The sequence below is a fragment of the Boleophthalmus pectinirostris genome, unplaced genomic scaffold, assembly GCF_026225935.1.
Source record: "Boleophthalmus pectinirostris isolate CB_2022bp ecotype Guang Dong unplaced genomic scaffold, ASM2622593v1 HiC_scaffold_3, whole genome shotgun sequence".
Classification (NCBI taxonomy): domain Eukaryota; kingdom Metazoa; phylum Chordata; class Actinopteri; order Gobiiformes; family Gobiidae; genus Boleophthalmus; species Boleophthalmus pectinirostris.
In genome coordinates this window covers 14,814,900-14,835,885 of record NW_026571299.1, presented here as the reverse complement: position 1 = coordinate 14,835,885, position 20,986 = coordinate 14,814,900, and the positions used below count along the sequence as shown (strand labels likewise).

Sequence of the window (20,986 nt, the reverse complement as noted above, 5' to 3'; positions counted from 1 at the left end):
AAAATTGCTCATAGCTGGGTTAGACTCTTCTCCAAAGCCAGTTTATTCTGACCACGATGTTGTAATGTTAATGATAATGTCCAAACCCCGGCCGTGTTGACTTGGTGCACTTCTCATATGCTGCAGTCATGTCTCATTAGCTTAGCCTTGATTTATTCTTTCCATTCGTCTAATACAGTGAAGTTCATTGTGGTCTACTGAAGTTTTGGGACACTTGTGTAAAAATATGATTCATGGACCAATTCAAACACGGGTGCTTTCTTTGGATGTGGATTGTGTGGTCGTGGAGTTTTGTCTAGCAGCTATTGCGCAAAACAAATAAAAAAATCAATAAAATAAATGTTTAAAAGTACTAATATTGACAGTTTTCAGGTATTTAGATGGATGATGCTGATGATGCTTTAGCGCTTTTCCAGATGCTCAAAGTCACTTCATTCATTATTCATTCTCTAACCTTTTATTATTAATCTGTCTGCGTCTCCAAAGCTCAAAATCAGAGGTGGCGCTACCATTAGGCAAAAGTAAGCGGCTGCGTAGGTCCGCCAAATCTGGAGGGGCCCCTAACCAATACATGCATCCCGAATTTCAGACTTCCGGTCATCGCGCAGTGCATACTGGGAAGGATTCTCCAAAAAAGTAGGCATCAAACCACCATGATTGATTTCCCAGTGGGATGTGTCTATTGTCAAAGCCAATTTTTTCAAGTCTTTTAAACCATATCGCTTTTGTTTCTGGATCTGATATTATCATATTTTAGTTATGGGATTCGGACATCGTAATTGTGTAGTTGTTGGATGTCCTAACAGCTGAAAATGGGCTTCGGAAGTTTGTGAACTCCGTAACTGCAAAAGGGAATCAGATCTGTGTGACTGCAAACCTCCATTCAAACTGTCTCTCTTTGTCCTTCCTCTGTATCAATACTGCCCATCGCCTTTTTCATTTCTGTTCAGTTTGAGCAATGTCCGAATCCCATAACTAATTGATTGACTGATTTTCTCTCTCTATATGATATTAAATGAGAGTAGTTTGCTTTTAAACAATAATCATAAGATAAATAATAATAATCATATGTAATGGAGGTGGACAAAAATGTAATTGTACTAGCAAAAAAGTAAAACTACTTTCACTTCTAGTTATCTAGTCAGCGACTTAACTAATAAGACAAGTTTACAATCCACCATAATTCAAATAAATAGAGATGTGCATGTCTCAAGAACAAAACAGACAATAAATATGTTAAAAAAAACTAAACACAAAAACGGTGCATTATAGTGAGAGCCCCAAACTCAAGTTCGCCTAGGGTCCCCAAGTTGCTAACTCTGCCAGTGTTCAAAAAGCTATGGTCCAGCTTGCAGTTTTCAAGTTAACTGCTCCTTTTATATTTAGTTCAGAAAGGATTTGCAATTCCAGGGCTAAAATCATTTAAGTTATTCTAGTGAATGTGTATGAAGCTTAAAAAAATGCAGTGGTGGAACAGAGTGTTTTCTGTTAGAGAGAGAGAAAAACTCAGCTCAGGATTTGTGTGTTAAATATGTGTGTGTGAATGAAACAAAACACAAGTCTAGGTATGTTTTGATGAGGAAACATTATTACATAGATTTAAAAAATAGTGTAATATGTACCCTTTAAGAACAAGCCAGGCTTAGTAACTTCTTAACTTGTGCTATCCAGATTTCAATGTGCTACTTTTTTATTCTGTGAGCATATTTCAAGAAGTACATATATAATGTTTTCTTAGATTGTGGCCTTTAGTTAGAAACATCACTCATGTAATACTGCATGTCTCCACCGGATGTCACTGTTGCTTCTGTGCGTGTGGTCTCCTATATGTTCCTATAGACTGCACACATGAATGGGACCACATTGAGCAGAAGACCTCCTGGCTGTAACTACCTGTTTATTTGCAATGGTGATTAGCATTTGATTTGGCTTACGCCCCCATGTCTCGTCCCTCCAGTGTGAATTTATGCAGTTTTATGTAAAGCTTTATATACTGTATGTGGACTCTGCTGAGAAAACAAGATTCAAATCCACCTCTTTTGATTTGGGATTTGGAGCACACTGAGCGTTAAGTCCACCTTGTACCTTTTTCATTATAGAGGAGCTCATGCCAAACCAGGCTACTACACATTTTATTCAGTTGGAAAAGTGGACAGAGAATTTATATTGCAATATTTATGAATGGCTTTCAGTTGTTAGTCGATTGTTGTGCCTATTTTTACTGTCTTAAAATTTGAAGTAGTTCATTTTAAATGTTTGCAGTGCTCCAAAGTTGCTCCTTATTTACCGCAAACATTCAGAGCAACATCCTCATTAATCACTGTGATGAATTTTCACAACTTTCAGAGACCGGAGCGGAGGATTGCATCACAAGTAAAGCTAACCACAGCTAGCATGCTAATACACACATCCTGACAGTACACAGCTGGTTTGTTTTGACCTCAGAAAGATAATATAATATATATGTACTGGGGCAAGAAGAATTTTGCTCAAATAAATGGGCAGAAGTACAGCGCCGTTAAAGGTGTTTTGTAAGTGGTGCAGTGGGTTTAGCATTCACCTGTCATTCACCTGCCATTCACCTGTCAACAGAGTAATAGTCCTAACATCTAAGAGCATGCAAGACACCCACGGTCCTTATCTAATTGCAAAGCTTCTAGTGGCTTTACTTTGAATGTAATCCGAATTACTATTTGGTCATTCAGCCAACAGATACAACTGACTGCTACTTTGGAAACAGTCTTGGAGAACAAATATATTTTGTACATATGGGGCTAGTTCAAACGTGTAAAACTATTCTGATTAATATTGTATTTTATGCAGGACAATACAAGATTACTCAAACATGCATAATTCAATCAACTGTGCAAATAAATAATGGGGGAACAATGTAGACGGATTATTTGTTTATTAACACATTAGATGTGCACAGTCTTAGTGCAGAAAGAGCCAGTGTCTGTGTGGTAAACACTAGCTAGAGCAGGCATGTCCAAACTATGGCCCGTGGGCCAAATGCGGCCCTCAGACAAATTCTTCTTGGCCCTCAGACTTCCAGATGAATTGGCCCATCAATTAAAAATTTACTTTTTACTGCAAGTTTTTGGAAAATATACCTTGATAAAGCTAATATTTAACATTTAGTGTGTGGTTTTAAGGATCTTCACATGAATAAAGACGGATGGCTCATTCTAACATGTTAAACATGCACATATTTCAATTAGTCACTTTACTGAGCACCAGTCTGAGGCCCTCGATCAGCCCTCTGCTTCATCTGTGTTTAGATATGTGGCCCTTGATGAAAAAAGTTTGGACACCCCTGAGCTAGAGTGTTATCAGTGCACTAAAACAGTTTATCTCCATGTGATAAAATAAGTGATGATGTTAAATTAACATTAGTGAGCGGGATATGTCTTAATTAGCCTGATTCCTCAGCCGGTTTCACTTCGTGGAAACCATCTGTCCTCCCAGCATAGGATTCGTTCACTCGACAGTAGGCACGTAGTTTTTTATTTAACCAATCGCTGCTATTTGGTTGCGATGTATGTAATGCACCAAATCCCGTAGGAAGAAGGGAAATAATGTCTTTCCCCTTGATAAAATTCACCAAACATGTCTCTTCATCTATGTCTTAATGGCCCATATGCGTTAAATCAGGTGAGTGGGTAAATGGTGAGAAGAGATGTCTCAAACTTCTGTAGTTGGACATCCACTCCTGATCAATACAACCAGAGAGCCTGAAATCTGCTGAAATCCTACAGGACACTGACATGATACAAGGCAAGACAGCAGCTCTTTGTTTCAGTAGAGTGCGAAGTAACGTAGTCTGATACTCCGTCTATAATAACAAAGCTATTAAAGTTGATTTTGCTTAATGTGTCTCCTTTAATTCATTAGCAACTGTCCAATTGCTACAGAAAATATTCTCATTTCATCTACAAATACCAATCCAATTACAACAAGGCCATAAAATTCACAGCCAGAAACCATAAAATTGTAAAATCAGTTTCCAAAGTGTCTCGAAACCTGCTTTTTTCTCCCACAGACACTATATTTCATTGTATTATAGCTGACAAATAAATAAACACAAAAACTGCTCCCTATTCACAAAAATCCAACCACACAACAGACCCCAAAGTGCTGCATCTAAGCTGAATGCCGCACCCATCTCCTCCGTGAACAAGCTCCAAACTGAACGCCTCATTTGTCCCGAATGTGGATTTCACATTCTCTCTCTTTTCTGCCTTTATTTTCAATTGCACATGACATGACTTCAGTTGAATGGAGTTTAGTGGAGGATGCGGGCCACAGGGGGATATGGGCTCTCATACTGTGCGACAAAGACTCTACAGGTGAAAAGAGCACAAATCTCCCTCATCGCTCTTTGCCAGCCATTATTCATAGTTTATAGCTGTTGATTTTTGCCAGGCACATTTTTGGAAAGCGTTTTTAAGATACCTGGAGTGATTTTTAATGTGGAAATTTTTCAGAATGCGCGCAAGTTGATTTTGCGTTCATGTTTCTGGCACAGCTGAGGATAAAAAAATACCACCATGGAGAGAGATCAGTGGCCGGTCTCGACATAGAAGCTGAAAAACCTCTCTATCTTTGTCTGTTATGTGAAAGGACTCCCTGATCTGTTTAAAATTGATAATTTATAATAATGTCTTGCAGTTGTAATGCACTTTACAGGCTTTCTGAAGCTTCTTACACTGTGCTACACTGTGGTCATTATTCATCTACAGTAGTAATCTATCCCACACTGAATTATAAGATATTGATGCTTTTCAGATTCTAAAATGTCATACTCCCAGCTGGGGGGCAAGAGCCAGATTTACCTGTAGATTACATTGTACTTTGTCATGAAATATTGGAAAGGTAAATTCCCAGGTATACAACCTGAACATTTTTATTTCTGACAAGCCCCAAGACCATATTGCATCAAAAATCTGCACTTGAATAACATTAATTTCACCTGTCTCTCGTCTGTATTAAATAGTATTGGCCTATAGAATGTTGCGATGTCTTTTGAAACCCAGCAGTAGATTCTCTTGCACTTTGCCCTGAAATATCTAAAAGATAAATGTGGAACCTGAACATTTCTACATTTCTATTAGTGACTAGACCCAAGAAGTCACTTTATTACAAGAGAAAGCCCCCCACCCCACCCGGCAAGTCTGAAGTTTTCGAGTTTGGAAAATCTGAACTTTGTGCGGAGTTTGCTGCGTGTCAACGAGTTTCAAGTGTGTGCCCTCAAATACAGAGGCATCCAACTAGAGCTGTTTGATGTCATTTTGACAAACACCAACACTCACACCACATTAAGACATAAACCAGGTGGATGAAGTGTTACATGGACACAACAAAAGAACATGGTCCAAGCAGGAACTGATCCTCCAACTTATGGGTCAGTGGATAGTAATTATAGAAGATAATAACTTAGTGAAAATCTTCTTTCAGAGCCACAGCTTCCCTAAACTGAGACAAGGGTAGCACCCATAGAGGACATATGGGGATGCTTCCGGCTCCATTGACTCAGTTTCCAATTGACTTGACATTGAAAAAAAAAAAAAGTCACCTCTCTCTCTGTGTAATTGCTGCAACGAGCCTCATCATTTTGGTTTTAAAATGTTCGTCTTGTAATGCCCTGAGTAACTCACAGGTAAGAACCAGGCACCTTGAACTCTTTAGAAGTGTTTTATTAACAAACTGGTAGGCTTAATACGAGCCACTGTTGCAGCCACAGCCCAACTCAGCCCACTTCCTTTTAAGAACCACCAAATCAGTCTGTTATTCTTGGGTCACAGTCAGAAGAACACAACACTCAAAACATCCCCAGCACCCCCTATCAACACAATAGGGACAGAACAGAGCAACTAGGAACACAATAGCTATAACGGAGGTATTACACTATTATCCTCCTCTACATGACCCTGGTGTTTTGTTTTGTTTAGTTTTTTTGCTATTTTGTCCAAAATCAATTCCTATTCCTAATATGGAACAGATTTGCCCCTATAACTTTGCATCGTGAGCTTCATTTAGCCGAAGCCGAACTCTATGGGTGATGTCACACTCCCTTAGTCCACTTCTTTATACAGTTTGTGCCGCCATCGTACACCCCCCCAACCACCACCAAACATTCTTTCACAGATTCTTTCATAGGCAAGGTGGTGAAGTGTCTCATCTAGAGGCACAATGACAGTATGCACTGGTCCGAGCTGAGACTGGACCACCAACCTTTGGCTTTGAACTCTTTCATTCAAACACATAGGAGGAAAACTGATACTGAATTGGATCTTAATAGCACCATTCAAGACACCTAAAGAATTTACAGTGCATTATTTGTCCACTTTTCACTCAGCGGTGGTAAACTAAACTGTAACAACTAAAATCTAGCCAAGTTAAATTACTTGAAATAAGAAAGTTGTATCATGATTTGAGTAAATTTCACTTGGCAAGTAAAATGATCTACCAGTGGAACAAGTTTTTCTGTACTTAAAATATGAAAATACATCTTGCTACACTTAAATAATAGTGAAATGTTCCTAATTTAAGTAATTTTAACTTGTTTTTTGCAGCTGCCCTGGAAAAAAGAGATGAATTGAGACCGACAATCTGTGCCATCAGCCTTTTCTATCAACCAACACATCACTTTTCACATCACACTACAACAGACATTACAACTCCCAAATCCCTGGCCAACTTTTTCAGCTTGATTTAACTCCGTCCCGTTACTTCACTCTCTCCCTCCTCGATGCTTCGCCCGGTCGCCAAAGTCAGGTGAAGGTCAGCGTGATTTAAGGAGCTTTTCAAAGAACAAGAAGTGTGCCGTGTTGTTTTAACCCAGCGGCGCCCCCTGTCTCTGGAGTCATGAACCCCAGATCCAGCGCTCTGACCGGGACTATTCCCTGTGTCCTGGGGCAGTGTGCGGAGGGCTACTGTTGTCTTTTCATCACAAAGTAAAGCTGCCTAAGCCCAGAGCCTAGTTTATTTACAGAAGGGATCATACGCAGGTTTGCCCAGTGGACGCTGCTGCCAAGAGAGAAATAGAAAGAGGAGGGGGGGCTGCGGAGAAAGTAATATGGGACAAGGCAGCGGGTTTAATACGAGCAGGAACGATCTCTTTTACTGTTGTGAAATATTTGCCTCTGTGGATGTGTCATTGCTCTGCTTGGAATGTTCCACAATATGACATTAAACAGCTCTACCTTACATTTATTCAATTACAGGTGGTTTTATAGCTCAAAAATATCTAGAAAAAACTAATATTCTGACTGAAAGCGAGGCTGGCTCTCCACAGATCTGACCTGTAACTTGGTCTGGCTTGGTTTAGACTATTGTGAAGCATTCCAAACAAAGCAATAACAACACTGCAAAAAACAAAATCTAGCCAAGTTAAGATGACTTGCATTTAAAAGGTTTTAGCATGATTCAAGAAAATTTCACTTGACAAGTAAAATTACCTGCCAGTGGAACAAGACTTTTTGTACTTAAAATATGAAACGAACTCTAATATTGCTTGAATTAAGAAAAACACACTTATTCCATTGGTAGATAATTTTACGTGTCAAGTTGAATCTACTCAAATAAAGTGAAATGTTCTTAATTTAATTCATTTAAATTTACTTAGATATTGTTTTTTCCAGTGCAATCTTCCCCCTAATTTTTCATGTGTCTGAGCAAACACATTAACACTCTGAGCATTCCTTGGACCACCATGAGCAACATCCGACATGTACCCCCGGGGAAGTTAAAAGTGAGACTTGGTGCACCGCTTAATTCTACGCCACTGGTTCAGGTTAGATTTTATTTAATGAGCTGCAAAGAATTTGATTTGCGCTCTGAAAGTCAGGGCAGTGCACCTGAGAGTAAACAATGACAATAACATATCCGTGTAGACAAGCAGTTGGCTGATCCTCCACCAGAAAAATTTCACAATGCACCTTTAATTCTTCTTTGTAAGTTGCATCGATGACCAAGTTTAAAAAATCCTACACTTTTGCTGCATAGAGTTGAGAAATTGTAATTGATCATATTTTTATATAACGCTTTTCCACCTTCTAGTCCCTCAAAGTGCTTTACATCAAGAAACCACTCACACATTCACACACCAAAGTACACAGACACTGGGGACGAGGTGGATTAAGTGTCTTGCCTAAGGACACAACAGTAACAGTGGATCTGACAGTTTTACCAATAATGTTTAAGTCAAGAATAGGATTTGAACTGCCAACAATCGGAGCTGTGGACAAACACTCTACCAACTGAGCTACTGTTTTTTAAGAAGGAAAAAAAAACAAAAACCTATTTATTAGTTACATCATATTTGTTTAACCCGATTGGCAGCCACAACTTTGCGAGTTCACCCTAAGGCAGCTGTGGCTTGGGCATATAGAATCAGAGCCAGAATTTATTTGTCATTTCAGCATAAAAACTACACAGAAACGAAACCCTGCACTCAGTTCTAGGTCATCAGCAGCACAAATAATAATATGAATGAATAGTTTAAAATATCGTTTGTCAAGTACAGTCTTTAAAAACAGCTTTCCAAGTCACTGCTTTCCAAGTTGGTATAGTACAAGGAAGTGTTGATGCTATAATGTGTACTATGTTTTTTTTTTTTTTTTTTTGGAAGATCCTCCACCTGCTTGTCTCCATTAACTTGTTATTTCTGCGCCTGGAATGTTCCACAATATTGCATTAAACGCTGCAGATGTTTTCATTGGCAAAAACGTGGATTCTTCTGGGAACATCCGCAGAAACGACCTGTAACTCGACCTAGCGACGTCACCTACTTGTCTCCGCAGAAATAGATACGTTTAATGCCATACCGAGGGACATTCCAGGCGTAGCAATGCGATCTCGATTACTGATTTTAGTTTTTTTTTCATACGAACGTGTACAACAAAACTCAGTGAACTCAAATGAACTTAAACGTAGAGCCAAGAAGTACTTTGGAGTAGCTCATACCACCGCGCTAACCCCGTCTATTACGTTGCGGATGATATGGAAGATTCAATGGCCTATTCCTTTAAAAACATGGCGCTATCTCTCCACTGTGAAAACCAAAGTCTAACCCGAGCCCTGATAAGAGACAAGCGCAGTTGATGGTCCATTGATGTCTTTAAGTCGAGATTACATCAACCTTACCTTTATCCAAAATTCTGGTTTGGACTTAAGATTTATGGTGAGTTTTTTCAAAATGTGCAAAAAGTTCAATTCAGAGCAAGATCGGGTCAGATGGTACAACATCCAGAATTACCGGATTATCTTGGGTTTTATGTTTACGAAATAGAGTTAGCTGTGGCTTGAGTTGCTAACGGTTTCCAGCTAACGCGTCCAATTGGGTAGTGTAATGTTAGCGAACTTGGCTGGCTTGTCTTCACTTGGTAGCGTTTTAGGGCGGATGCAGCAGCAAAAGCGTGAGTCATTACTGGATATCTGAATAACCATGTGTTTACCTTCCTGTTCGCAGTTCCAAGACAACTTTCCGAGTGGGAATACATTAATTTGTAATTAGCCAAACTGTCCAGGCTAAAGTCCGCTAGCAAGGATGGGAAAAACAGTTTGCCAATAATGTTTTACTTTGAATGTGTTTGAAGTTTTTTTTTTTTTAGCAAAGAAACATCTGCTTTGATTCTTTGCAGCTGCTGTCATCAACATTTTCCGTGGTTGTGATGCTAACTGTAGGCTCTGCTCTGTCTGAAGCTTTATTAGACTTTAATCTGCTTTATTTTGACACAATCTGATCTACAAGAAGTAAACATTTGCCAACAGATATTCAGTTTCTCACTCAGAAGCAACAGAAGTTTTGTAAAAGCAGCTCTTAAGCATAATTATATAAATTTATACTAATACATACATATACATTTATATAATTTTGCCTTATTTGACACATGTCTCTTGGTCTCTGTCTCGCTTTTTTGCTACTTATTTAGAATTTATTATTAACATTTATATGTTTTATTCTTTCTTATTATATTATATTGTAATGAGTAAGGATCAAAATAAGACCGATGTATAGACAGTAGGTCTGTATCAAAGGTTACGTTTACACTGAAATGAATCACCGTATCCGAAATGATTTGAATCCAGACACGTCGTTCCTGTGTCTGCAATCAAAACCTTCCATAATGTGAAACCGCCTGATGTGACCAGGCTGGCGTCACGTCATCACGAGCAGCCGATTTCGAGCCAAGGAAGATGGCAAGTGTGAAAGTAGCAAGTAGTTCTAGCTCTGCTGTTTCCCATTTGTCTCTGGTTTGTTTAAACTGTTTTCCACAATAGCGTCACAAACCGATGTCACGAACCCAGCGAATCAGGAAGGCGCAAGTGACGTAGTTCAATAAGTTTGCAACTAGCGCTTTTACATGAGCATATCAACATTTTCAGGCATCCACACAGTGCCAGATCAGATCAGTACTCAGATGAATTCTTGAGCCACTTTCCATCGGATTATTGTGGACAAACAATGCATCCGGAGCGAAAACAACTTGAATACATAGTACATAGTGTGGACGGGGCCTAATTATAAAGCCTTTTATTGTTTGTGAATCAGGAAGTGTACTGTTTGCATGCTAGTTGCTGTTAGCATTACGGTGACTGCATTACTCTAATCTTCAAAAGTTTTACTTCATTCAATCATTGGTGTAGGCCAAAATAATTATGATAGGAATGTTGGGAAAGGAAAAACTTTGGGTCACTGGAAACAGTTTAAAAAATGTAAGTATCAGGTGCTAAGAATCAGGTCGAACTTGAGTATTTTTGTGTTTTTGTCGTGTATAAATGTGTCCGTAAGGCTATAATTCAACAGTGAAAAGAGAGATGATCCAATAAACAAAAAAATGTTATATTCAGGAAAATGACACGTTCTGATGCCATACAACTGCTTTTTAAGAGCAAAAATTTAATAGACCTTCTTCACTTAAAATTCCTCCTCTCTCTCACACTGAACCACAATTTAACCACAACTCAGCTCCAGTGGGACACCAGCTGAGGCCTTCCACAACTGAACCTTTTGTTTTGTCCTTTCATTTCAACAGATTCAAGATGTTTTTGTTTTAGGTTGAATGGCCACTTAAGAAAAGCAAGTGACCTGTGAACCGGGGTTAAACAGCCAAGAGCAGTCAGAGTCAAAATTCAGAACCTATACATACTTGTAAGTATTTTGTGATAAAATGATTAGTTCATTTATATTTACAGAGTGATTCTTAAGCTGTGGTGCAGTTGTATAGACTTCTCGTACCATTTTTAGTTTAATCTGAAATTTGTCTGAAATTTTATCTTGGAGATAATCCTGATTTAAAACCTGATTTTGCCCCTTCATATATTATTTAGATTTGTCTAATTTGATACAATAATCATAAAATTTAAGAGAAACATAATAAAAAAAGAATACATTGAAAATACTATATTATATTCCTCCCAGAGATAAAGGCTAATGCACACAAATAAAAAGGTCTCACTTCATAATAACTAAACTTTAATTAGTCTTACTAAAGCATGAACAAAGACCTAATTCATAAAGATTGTTTTACGATCTTGAAAACGTGAAAAACAGAACTCCACAGTGGTCCAAACTTCAGAAGCTAGATAAAAGTTTTGCTGTCACAATTATGCTAAAAAACAACTAGCATGCTATTGCACTTCCTGCTGAGTCATTAAAAAAAAAAAAAACACTTAATAATTAGATGCAGACAGTACACAGTGGCCTTATTTTCCTCAACTACATAAAGAAAAATATAAGTAGTTACAGTATGGCAACTAAACCTTTCTATCTTCATGGAGACCAAACCAGACCAAGTTACAGGTCAGATCTGTGGAGAGGCGACCCCGCTCACAATCAGAATGCCTGTTTTTCTAGGCATTTTTGAGCTATAAAACCACTTGTAAATGAAAAAATGTAAGGTAGAGCTGTTTAAATTCATATTGTGGAACATTCTAAGCAGAGCAACGACACATCCGTAGAAACAAGAAGGTTACGGACACCAACCAAAAAGTTACACAGTGCACCTTTAAGGCTAATTAAGTATTACGAAAAATAACAATATTAAAAATGATCTCGAAACAAATCTTCATATGCCCCAAACTCTGATGCACAATTTCCTTTTATGTCACACAATAATATTTAACCATAGACAGATGTTCTCTCTTATGCCCATCACCTTAACCAGCTGTGACTGTCCAAACCGGTCTTATTTCCTGCTCAGAGGGACACATCGCCTCTATAATCACGTCTTTGCTCTGTGTACCAAGCCTAAGTCATGTCTGTGTCCTGTTTTTACAACCATTTACCGTAATCACAACATTAGTTCCAGGGCCATGCTTTCTTGCACCCTTTCAACCATTGTCCTCTCGGCTCCTCCACTGATCTGTGATGTCTTTGAAGAAGAAGGGACAATCTGGGCTATTCACGAAAACCAACGTCAGCTAAATGTTTTTACTGCTCCAATAGTGACAAATGACATAATGGCTTCCAGACAATTTGTAGGTTTGTTGGCGCTAATCTTTGTTATTGTGTGAGCCTTGAGAGCATGTGGTACTGGGCAAGTCAAGAAGCAATGGTGTTTTTGTAGTTGAAATATGGTGGTGATCAAATGTGGAAAGTTAACTGCTATTAAATTATTATTATTATTGTCTTTGTATCTATTATTGACTTGTCTGTACTACTGGTGGAACGTAACAAAGTAAAAATAGTAAAGTACTGTAACTTTTCTGGTGGAGAGTTCGTCAAAAGTGTTTCTCCTTGAAAATGTTATTACTTTATCTGGAATTTTTCACAGTATGGTATTAAACCTTTCTATTTTCACAGAGACCAAACTGGACAAAGTTACAGGTCAGATCTGTGGAGAGGAGAGCCAACCCCGCTCCCAGTCAGAATGCCTGTTTTTCAAGGTATTTCTGAGTCATAAAACCACTTGGAATTCAGTAAATGTAAAGTAGAGCTGCTTAAAGTCATATTATGGAACATTCCAGGCAGAGCAATGATATATCCATAGAAACAAGCAGGGACAGATCCCCCAAAAAGTTACATATTGCACCTTTAAGTATAAATTTTAGATACCTGTACTTTACTTTAGTACACTTTAGTGGATACGTTTTACTTTTTCTTCACTACGTTTGAGAGCAGGCATCTGTACTTTCTACTCCATCATATTTTTGACACAGAACTGAAAAGTAAAACTATTTTTTATTACAGTTTGACTCATCTGTGCTTCTTGCCAACAGTGCACAAAATTAACCTCATAGTATAAATTACGCAGATGTTTCTGCATTATTCATTTTAGAAATCTTTCAACTAAATTTCACAGCTCATCTACATAGCCCACTGCTACTACTATACAACAACTACTATTATTATTGCTGTTACTACTACTACTACAAGCACTTTGTATTTAAAAGCACAAAAGCACCTAAGAAAACTACTAGCCTACAGTAAACAACAACAGGGACACGGCTTACTACTACTACTACTACTACTACTACTACTACTACTACTACTACTACTACTACTACTACTACTACTACCATGGACATACTGTATAATCGAATGTCTATGACTACTATCACTACAACCATAATTACTACTATCAGAACACATTTGAAGACAACTTCTAAACACAATAGTTGCATTACTATTTTAATACTGCTTTACTTCTACTCGTACTAATACTACTACTACTACTATTACTACTGCTACAGCTGAATGCCTATGACTACTACCACCATAATGACCACAACCACCATACAGTAAATAAGCCAACTACTATCACTTGACATTTGAAAATAAGTAAATTAACTCAATTAGAAGTGGGACCATTTCTAAGCACAGTAATTGCATTACTATTTGAATACTGCTTTACTAGAGTTACTGCTACTGCTACTACTACTACCATGGACATATAATTGAATGTCTATGACTACTATCACTACAACCATAATTACTTGAAGACAACTCCTAGACACAAAACTACATTACTATTTTAATGCTGCTATACTACTACTACTACTACTACTACTACTACTACTACTACTACTACTACTACAATTGAATGTCTATGACTACTACCACCACAACTCCCATAAATACGGCTACTAATACTATCACTACACATTTGAAAATAAGTAAATGAACTCAATTAGAAGTGGCACAATTTCTAAACACAATATTTGCATTACTATTTTACAAATACTACTACTTCTACTATTACTTCTACTACTACTATTACTACTTCAACTATTGCTATGACTATATGTATATGTAAAATGGCTGTTTAAACTACTACTACTGCTACTATTATTACTACTACTACACTACCACTACTACTACCATATACATATAACTGAATGTCTATGATTACTACCACTACTGTAATTACTACTATCAGGACACACCTGAAGATAACTTTATTAAAAAGAGGGATAATTACAGGATAGTTCCATTAATATTTTAATACAGCCATTATACACCACTATAGATTACTACTACTACTACTACTTCTGCTACTACTACTACTTATTTAATCAACTTTTGTTAATGCAGTCTATACATTTGTCCCAGGATAGCATAAGGAAAAATAACACAAATTAATTCATTTCAAACCTACTTATAATTTCAATACATTCAGATTTTCATTTTCGATTTGCACCCACCTTGGCAGAGGCAGAGCAGCCAGGCGGCCCTCAACAGGTGACTGCAGTCTCCGGCGGACATGCTTCCCCCTCCCCTTCTCTTCATTCACACTCTGCGCCGAATAAAAACAACTTTGATCCCACGCAAATCCAACACAGGGACTTCTTCTGTCAACACGCAAGTACCATGACCAAAAATGCGTTCAAAAGTCCCTAAAAACTCAGATAATCCCCAAAAAATTCACCAACTAATGAGATGTTTTCAGCCCCAGATTCACAAGTCCATGCTTGGGCAGGCAGCTCAAAAAGTTCAGTTCAATGATCTAACAAAATACTATGACTGTGTATCTTTTCTTGTGCAAGTCTAGAGGAGGACTGTCCCGGGTAAAGCATGCGGGTCTGCTTCTTATAGCTGAAAAGAAGGGAGGAGAGAAAGGAGAGAGAGGGAGGGGAGGAGAAGGAGAGGGAGGAGGGAGGACTTCCTAAACTAAAAGCCCAAGGGAGCTTTTAGAGCAAGGTGCAAAAGGGCAGTGATGAATGAGAGCCAGCGGCTACATGTAGGGCAAACTAGCTGCACTTATCGCGGAGGAGGTTTACAGTATAGACATATTAAGCTGAAGAGTGTTTAGTCTCACTGTAGCTTTGTCCTGGTAAATTGGGCATAAAGATTTTCAGGTGTATATGTAAAATGGATGTTTACAGATGTTAAATGAAGGCCTTAAAGAGTGTTTGTTCTTTTCTTTCAAGTGGGCGGAGATAGGAGTAGGTGAAAACAAAGGATTTCAGAGGATTTAGGCCTCAAATGCAGGACAATACAGGATTACTTAAAGGTGCTCTATGGCAATTTTTGGTTGTGGGTCCATCACTTGTTTGTTTCTATGGATATGTCATTGCTCTGAACTGGATTTGTCACAGTATTAAACAGACATTTAACAGGTCTACCATACATTTATTAAATTACAGGTGGTTTTACAGCTCAAAAATACCTGGAAAAACAAGTATTCTGATTGTGAGCAGGGTTGCCTCTCCACAGATCTGACCTGTAACTTGGTCTGGTTTGTTCTCCATGAAGATAGAAAGGTTTAATGCCATACTGTGAAACATTCCAGAAAAAGTAATAACATCTCCGTGGAGTAAAGCGTTTGACGGACCCTCCACCAAAAGTTACACAATGCACCTTTAAACTAGCCTGATTCATCAGCCGGTTTCACTTCGTTGAAACCATCTGACCTCACTGCATTAGAATTTGTTCGCTCGACAGTAGGCGTTTTTTTATTTTTATTTAACCAATCGCTGCTATTTGGTTGTGACGTATGTAATGCTCCAAATACTGTAGGAAGAAGTGCAATAACGTCTTTACTCTTGATAAAATTCACCAAACATTCTCTTTGTTCCGGCTTTAAATCCTCGATCTCAGGAATCGTTGCCAACACATCATGTATGGCTTCATCTACATCCATCTCGACTGCTTTGTTTACTGTTGTGCTGTACCAAAAAAGGGACCCAGACAGGCACTTGAGTTTGACATCATGGCTTCACAGCTCTTCACTGATTGTACGGTCTTCAACTTCTGGGGTTCTAGTGTATTTTGATTCCTGACCTAATCACTGGAAAGAAATGAAATTGAGTGGAGACACTAGGTGGCGCCACCTTGGCTACTTTTAAACATGCATCAATAAAAATATAACTTAAAGAAGGCATATTCTGCTATATAGTTATAATCTATAACACCCGTGGATCATTTTGTTATAATTTACACATTTTAAATCACAATAATGATTTAAAATGACTTAATAAAAGAAACAAGTCCTCTGATTTCCTTGTTATAAAACTGTGGTGTCCAGTGGGAGCTGACGTCGCTGTAAACGTCATCACAGCAAAGAGTCATAAAGTTGTCAGCACCTCCAATGGATAGCTGTAGATCACACTTGAAAACCACAGATTTTTTTTTTCTTTCTTTTTTTTTTCATTCGTACCAAAATCACTTCACAATGCTGCCAAATGTGTATGACCAATTAAGAAAATAAAATTGAAGAACAAACTAAGAACAGAGCAGTGGGCGTTTTCTAGTGGCGGTGAACGGAGGTTGATCTGCAATATGGCGTGTTGAAAATAATTGTTTAAAGATTATTTAAACATGCACAAATCACTCCAAATACAACTTTGAGAGGGTAAATGAGAAGGGGAAACAACTATAACATGGGCAAAAGCTCAGAAAAGTTGATTTTTCATAATAGATCTTCTTTAATGTTGTTTTGACTAATGCATCTCCATGGATATTTTGCACTTTTGTTACAAAAATGTCGGAATGGTCACTTTTTTTACTGCTACTCATAACCACAAACCTGGCTAACAGCTGATTTGACAGCTTTGAGGAATATGTGAAATCAAGAGGAGTTTGTAGGAACAATGTTAACAACCAACAGATGGACTCAAACTATTATCCGGTGAAAAAAGTGCCAGAACACTCCTTTAAAGAAATCTCCCTTCATTGTGTGGTCACGCCATCCTTCTCTTGCTACACTTAGCGATAATAATTTCTACTTTTCTCTCTCTAACCTGTTATTCTCTTCATTTTTCAAAGTTGACTCCGGGTGAAATATTCCAACCTGTGTTTTTGCAGCTCCACCACTCGTCTATCCATCATCATTTCGTGCACAGACATGAGGAGGCCCTGACATCTCTGGTATCTCTAAATAGTCTGTGGTCCGTGAACGCAGCGTGAGTTTGTGTCAGGGCTTCGGCGGGAGGTCAGAAATTTTGTAAAAAATGTTCCATCTTTTCAGGATAGTTCTTCGTGCATGGCCTGTAAGTTTGTATTGGACCAGAGGAGATGTTCCCAGTCAAAACTGTTGACAGTCGGTACCACGGAGGCGCACGGCGTTCGGGGAAAAAGATGCTTCTGTTGGATGAGCCGGGGGAGTTTTTTCGAAGTAGACGCAAATAAACAAAAGTCAGAGTTGGAAAGGTTTTATTTGGAGCGAGGATGAAATACACGTGTCAAATGTGTTCACCACATGATGTCTGAAGAAGATCAGGGGTAAGTGGATTTGTCATTTGTTAAACTTTGGATGTGTTAAACAGTTAGAGGTTTCCAGAAAATGGCATGCAACTGAACTCAGAAAATGAAATCAACCTGAACGCCGGCAGATTTAAGAGTTTGTTGATTTTTTGGATTGCCACGGTGAACAAATTTGGCATAAATTTCTTGGCTGACCTTCTTGACCAATCATCAGTAACAGTATTATACAATGCAGGGAATTTTCAACCACTTATCTGTACATGGGTAGGGACAGGCTTATGGAAATTATGTACAAAATAAAATTAATTTACATGAAGAGATTATAGTGAAGTGCAAAACCACATTTAACACCAATGGTCAAGAATACAAGGTGCCACAGTGGGGCGCTAGTGGCAAAAACGTCACTGTGTCTGAATGTCGTGTGTGAGTGAGGGTTGGTCATCCAAATTTACACCCCCGCACGAGCTCCGAGGTCCAAGGGCCAGCTCCAACTCACGGTGCCTAAGACGAGACTTAAAACCGGGGGGATTAATTTTGTTCTGACAAATGAAGAATGGGAAAATATATTTACATCTCAATGGAGGACCACAAAATCACATATCTGGAAAGAATTTGGGTGGAAAAATATATCATTTGTTTTTATAACAGTATACCAAAGTGCCCATTATTCGCAGGGAAATATTGGAATAGTATTGGAGAAACTGTGGCTGCCAAGAGGCCCACCATTACCATGTGTTTTGGGATTGTCATGTGATCCATACATTTTGGTACAGAAATTAACAAAGTACTGCAAACTATCTTTAATGTGACCATCCCCCTCAACTTCACAATTAGGTATCTGGGCCTCAAAACGCCTATCCAGACTGGCACCACCTAGTGCCTCCGCTCAATTTCATTCTCTCCAGTGACTAGGTCAGGAATCAGAATACATTAGACAGTTTGCAAGAACCCCGGAAGTGTGAGTTTGGACACTATCCAATCAGCGAAGAGACATACATTCTGTGTTGGCAACGATTCCTGAGGTTGAGGATTGAAAGCCGGAACAAAGAGAAGGTTTGGTGAATTTTATCAAGGTAAAAGACGTTTTTGCCCTTCTTCCTATAGGATTTGGGAAAAGCTTAATTATACCAGTTAGCCCCATTAGCAGAGCATTACATATGTCACGACCAAATAGCAGCGATTGTTTAAATAAAAAAGTACCGCCTACTGTCGAGCGAACAAATCCTAATGCTGTGAGGTCAAACGGTTTCTACGAAGTGAAAATGTCTGCTGAATAAGACTACAAAACCCCTGGACACAATCAGTGGATATCTCTGGAGCGTACTTCTAGCAGCAGGCCATTAACAGCACCATCAATCAAAGACTGGTCAGAAATTATAAATGAAAAAAAAAAAAAAAAAAAACAGCCCCCAAAGTGGAGTGTTTTAAGTCTGGTCTTAAAACCCACTTTTACCCTTTGTTGTGTGGTCCTCTGTGTCTTTTATTTATTTGTTTATTTGTTTTATTTGATTCATTTTTATATCATTTGTAGCTTTAGGCATTTTAACACTTAGTATTGTTTTTATTTATGATTTACTGTCTTCTATTGTATTAATTTGTCTGTGCAGCACTTTGGAAAGTGTCATGTTTATAAAATGTGCTATAAATAAAGTGGATTGGATTGGTGATGGTCGGAGGGGCCAATGGTGCAGTTTAGCAGACTCACTTCTGTCAGCCTGTCCCAGGGGCAGCTGTGGCTAGCATAGTTTACCACCATCAAGTATGGAGTGAATGAGTAATGCATGAAACTGTAAAGCGAGTTTAAGCGTTTGGAAAAGCGTTATATAAGACTAATGCCTTATTATGATGCCGGTGAAGAAGAGCTTGTGCATTTTTAGGATTCAGTTGAAGTCATTTCAGTTTCTCATTGGAAAAGTGTTTGTCTTTTGACATTTTGAAAGTTTCCATGAGCTGGCAAACTCAAAAACAAATATTTTAAATACAGACTAGAAAACTGTTTTCTTTCAGAGAAAGAGTGTAATGCTGATGTGTTGGTGCATCTAAAATTGAACATTTTATTGAAATCAGCATCCTTTAGCAGTGAGAATTTTCTCTTGTCTGCCACTGAAATTAATGAACAAATTACAACCAAGTATGTGTTAGTATTAGTCAGAAATAAGAGTGTGCGGGGCTCGGAATAAGTTATTTATTATTAATGAACAGCGATACCTATGGATTGGTATTGATAACTAGCCTGATTCATCAGCCGGTTTCACTTCGTGGAAACCGTCTGACCCTGCAGCATTCATGCAGGATTCATTCGCTCCACAGTAGGCGGATACTTTTTTAATTTAACCAATCGCTGCTATTTGGTCATGACGTATGTAATGCACCAAATCCCGTAGGAAGAAGGGCAATAACGTCTTTCCCCTTGTTAAAATTCACCAAACATTCTTTTTGTTCCGGCTTTAAATCCTCAATCTCGGGAATCGTTGAAACACAGAATGTATGTCTTTGTCTACATCCATCTCGACTGCTTTGTTTACTGTTGTAAAAGGGACCCAGACGGGCACTCGAGTTTGACGTCATGGCTTCACAGCTCTTCGCTGATATTGATTCTAGTTTATTCTGATTCCTGACCTAGTTGCTGGAGAGAAGTGAAATTGAGCAGAGGCACTAGGTGGCGCCAGCCTGGCTAATTGACAGGTCCTATATTCAGCAAAATGTATTGTTGTTTTTAGTGTTAACCCATGTTATAATGCTTCTACCTCCTCAAAAAATGCCTGAAGTTGTGTTTTGTTTCAATCACACATGTTTGAATAATCCTTTATTATTAGTCTGTCTCCATCTCTAAAGATTAAAACGCTCTGTTCCACCTTGTGATGTCATGTAGTGGTAATTTATCTTTTACCTTTTGTTCAGTAGAGATCAATAATTCCAGGGCTGAGAAAATCCAAATGATTCTAGTGAAGGTGTATGGAGTTTAAACACAGTTGAATATTTCCTGTATTACCAAATGACATCACAAGGTGGATCAGAGTGTCTTGTGTTTGAGAGAAGAACTCTAAATATGCAGGGTTTGTGTGTTCAACATGTGTGAATGAACCAAAACACAACTCTAAGTGTGTTTGTGATGAGGAAACATTATAACTGATCAGAAAACAGCATAATATGGGCCTTTTAAATCAGCGTGTAATAAAGTACTTTAGTATTGATTCACACACCACTACTACTACTGCTACAGTATATGTGGGCAAAGCAAAGAAGGTCCTTGGGCTCCTGAGCTCTTCCAACAATAACTGAGCTCTATAGAGTAAAAAAAATAACAGTAAAGAAACAAGAGATGCAATTTCCTTT

The 20,986-nt window shown here is 38.3% G+C and overlaps 1 protein-coding gene across 1 annotated transcript in view; it reads right to left on the bottom strand.

The window, feature by feature from the left end:
* LOC110155839 (protein APCDD1-like) overlaps nucleotides 1–14,985 on the bottom strand; it is a 30,278-nt gene extending 15,293 nt beyond the window's left edge. Inside the window, exon 1 of the mRNA XM_020920009.2 lies at nucleotides 14,650–14,985. Within this exon, the coding sequence (XP_020775668.1) occupies nucleotides 14,650–14,734 (85 nt within the window). The 5' untranslated portion in view covers nucleotides 14,735–14,985. The remainder of the gene's footprint in view (nucleotides 1–14,649) is intronic.
* Between the last annotated feature and the right edge of the window lie 6,001 nt (nucleotides 14,986–20,986).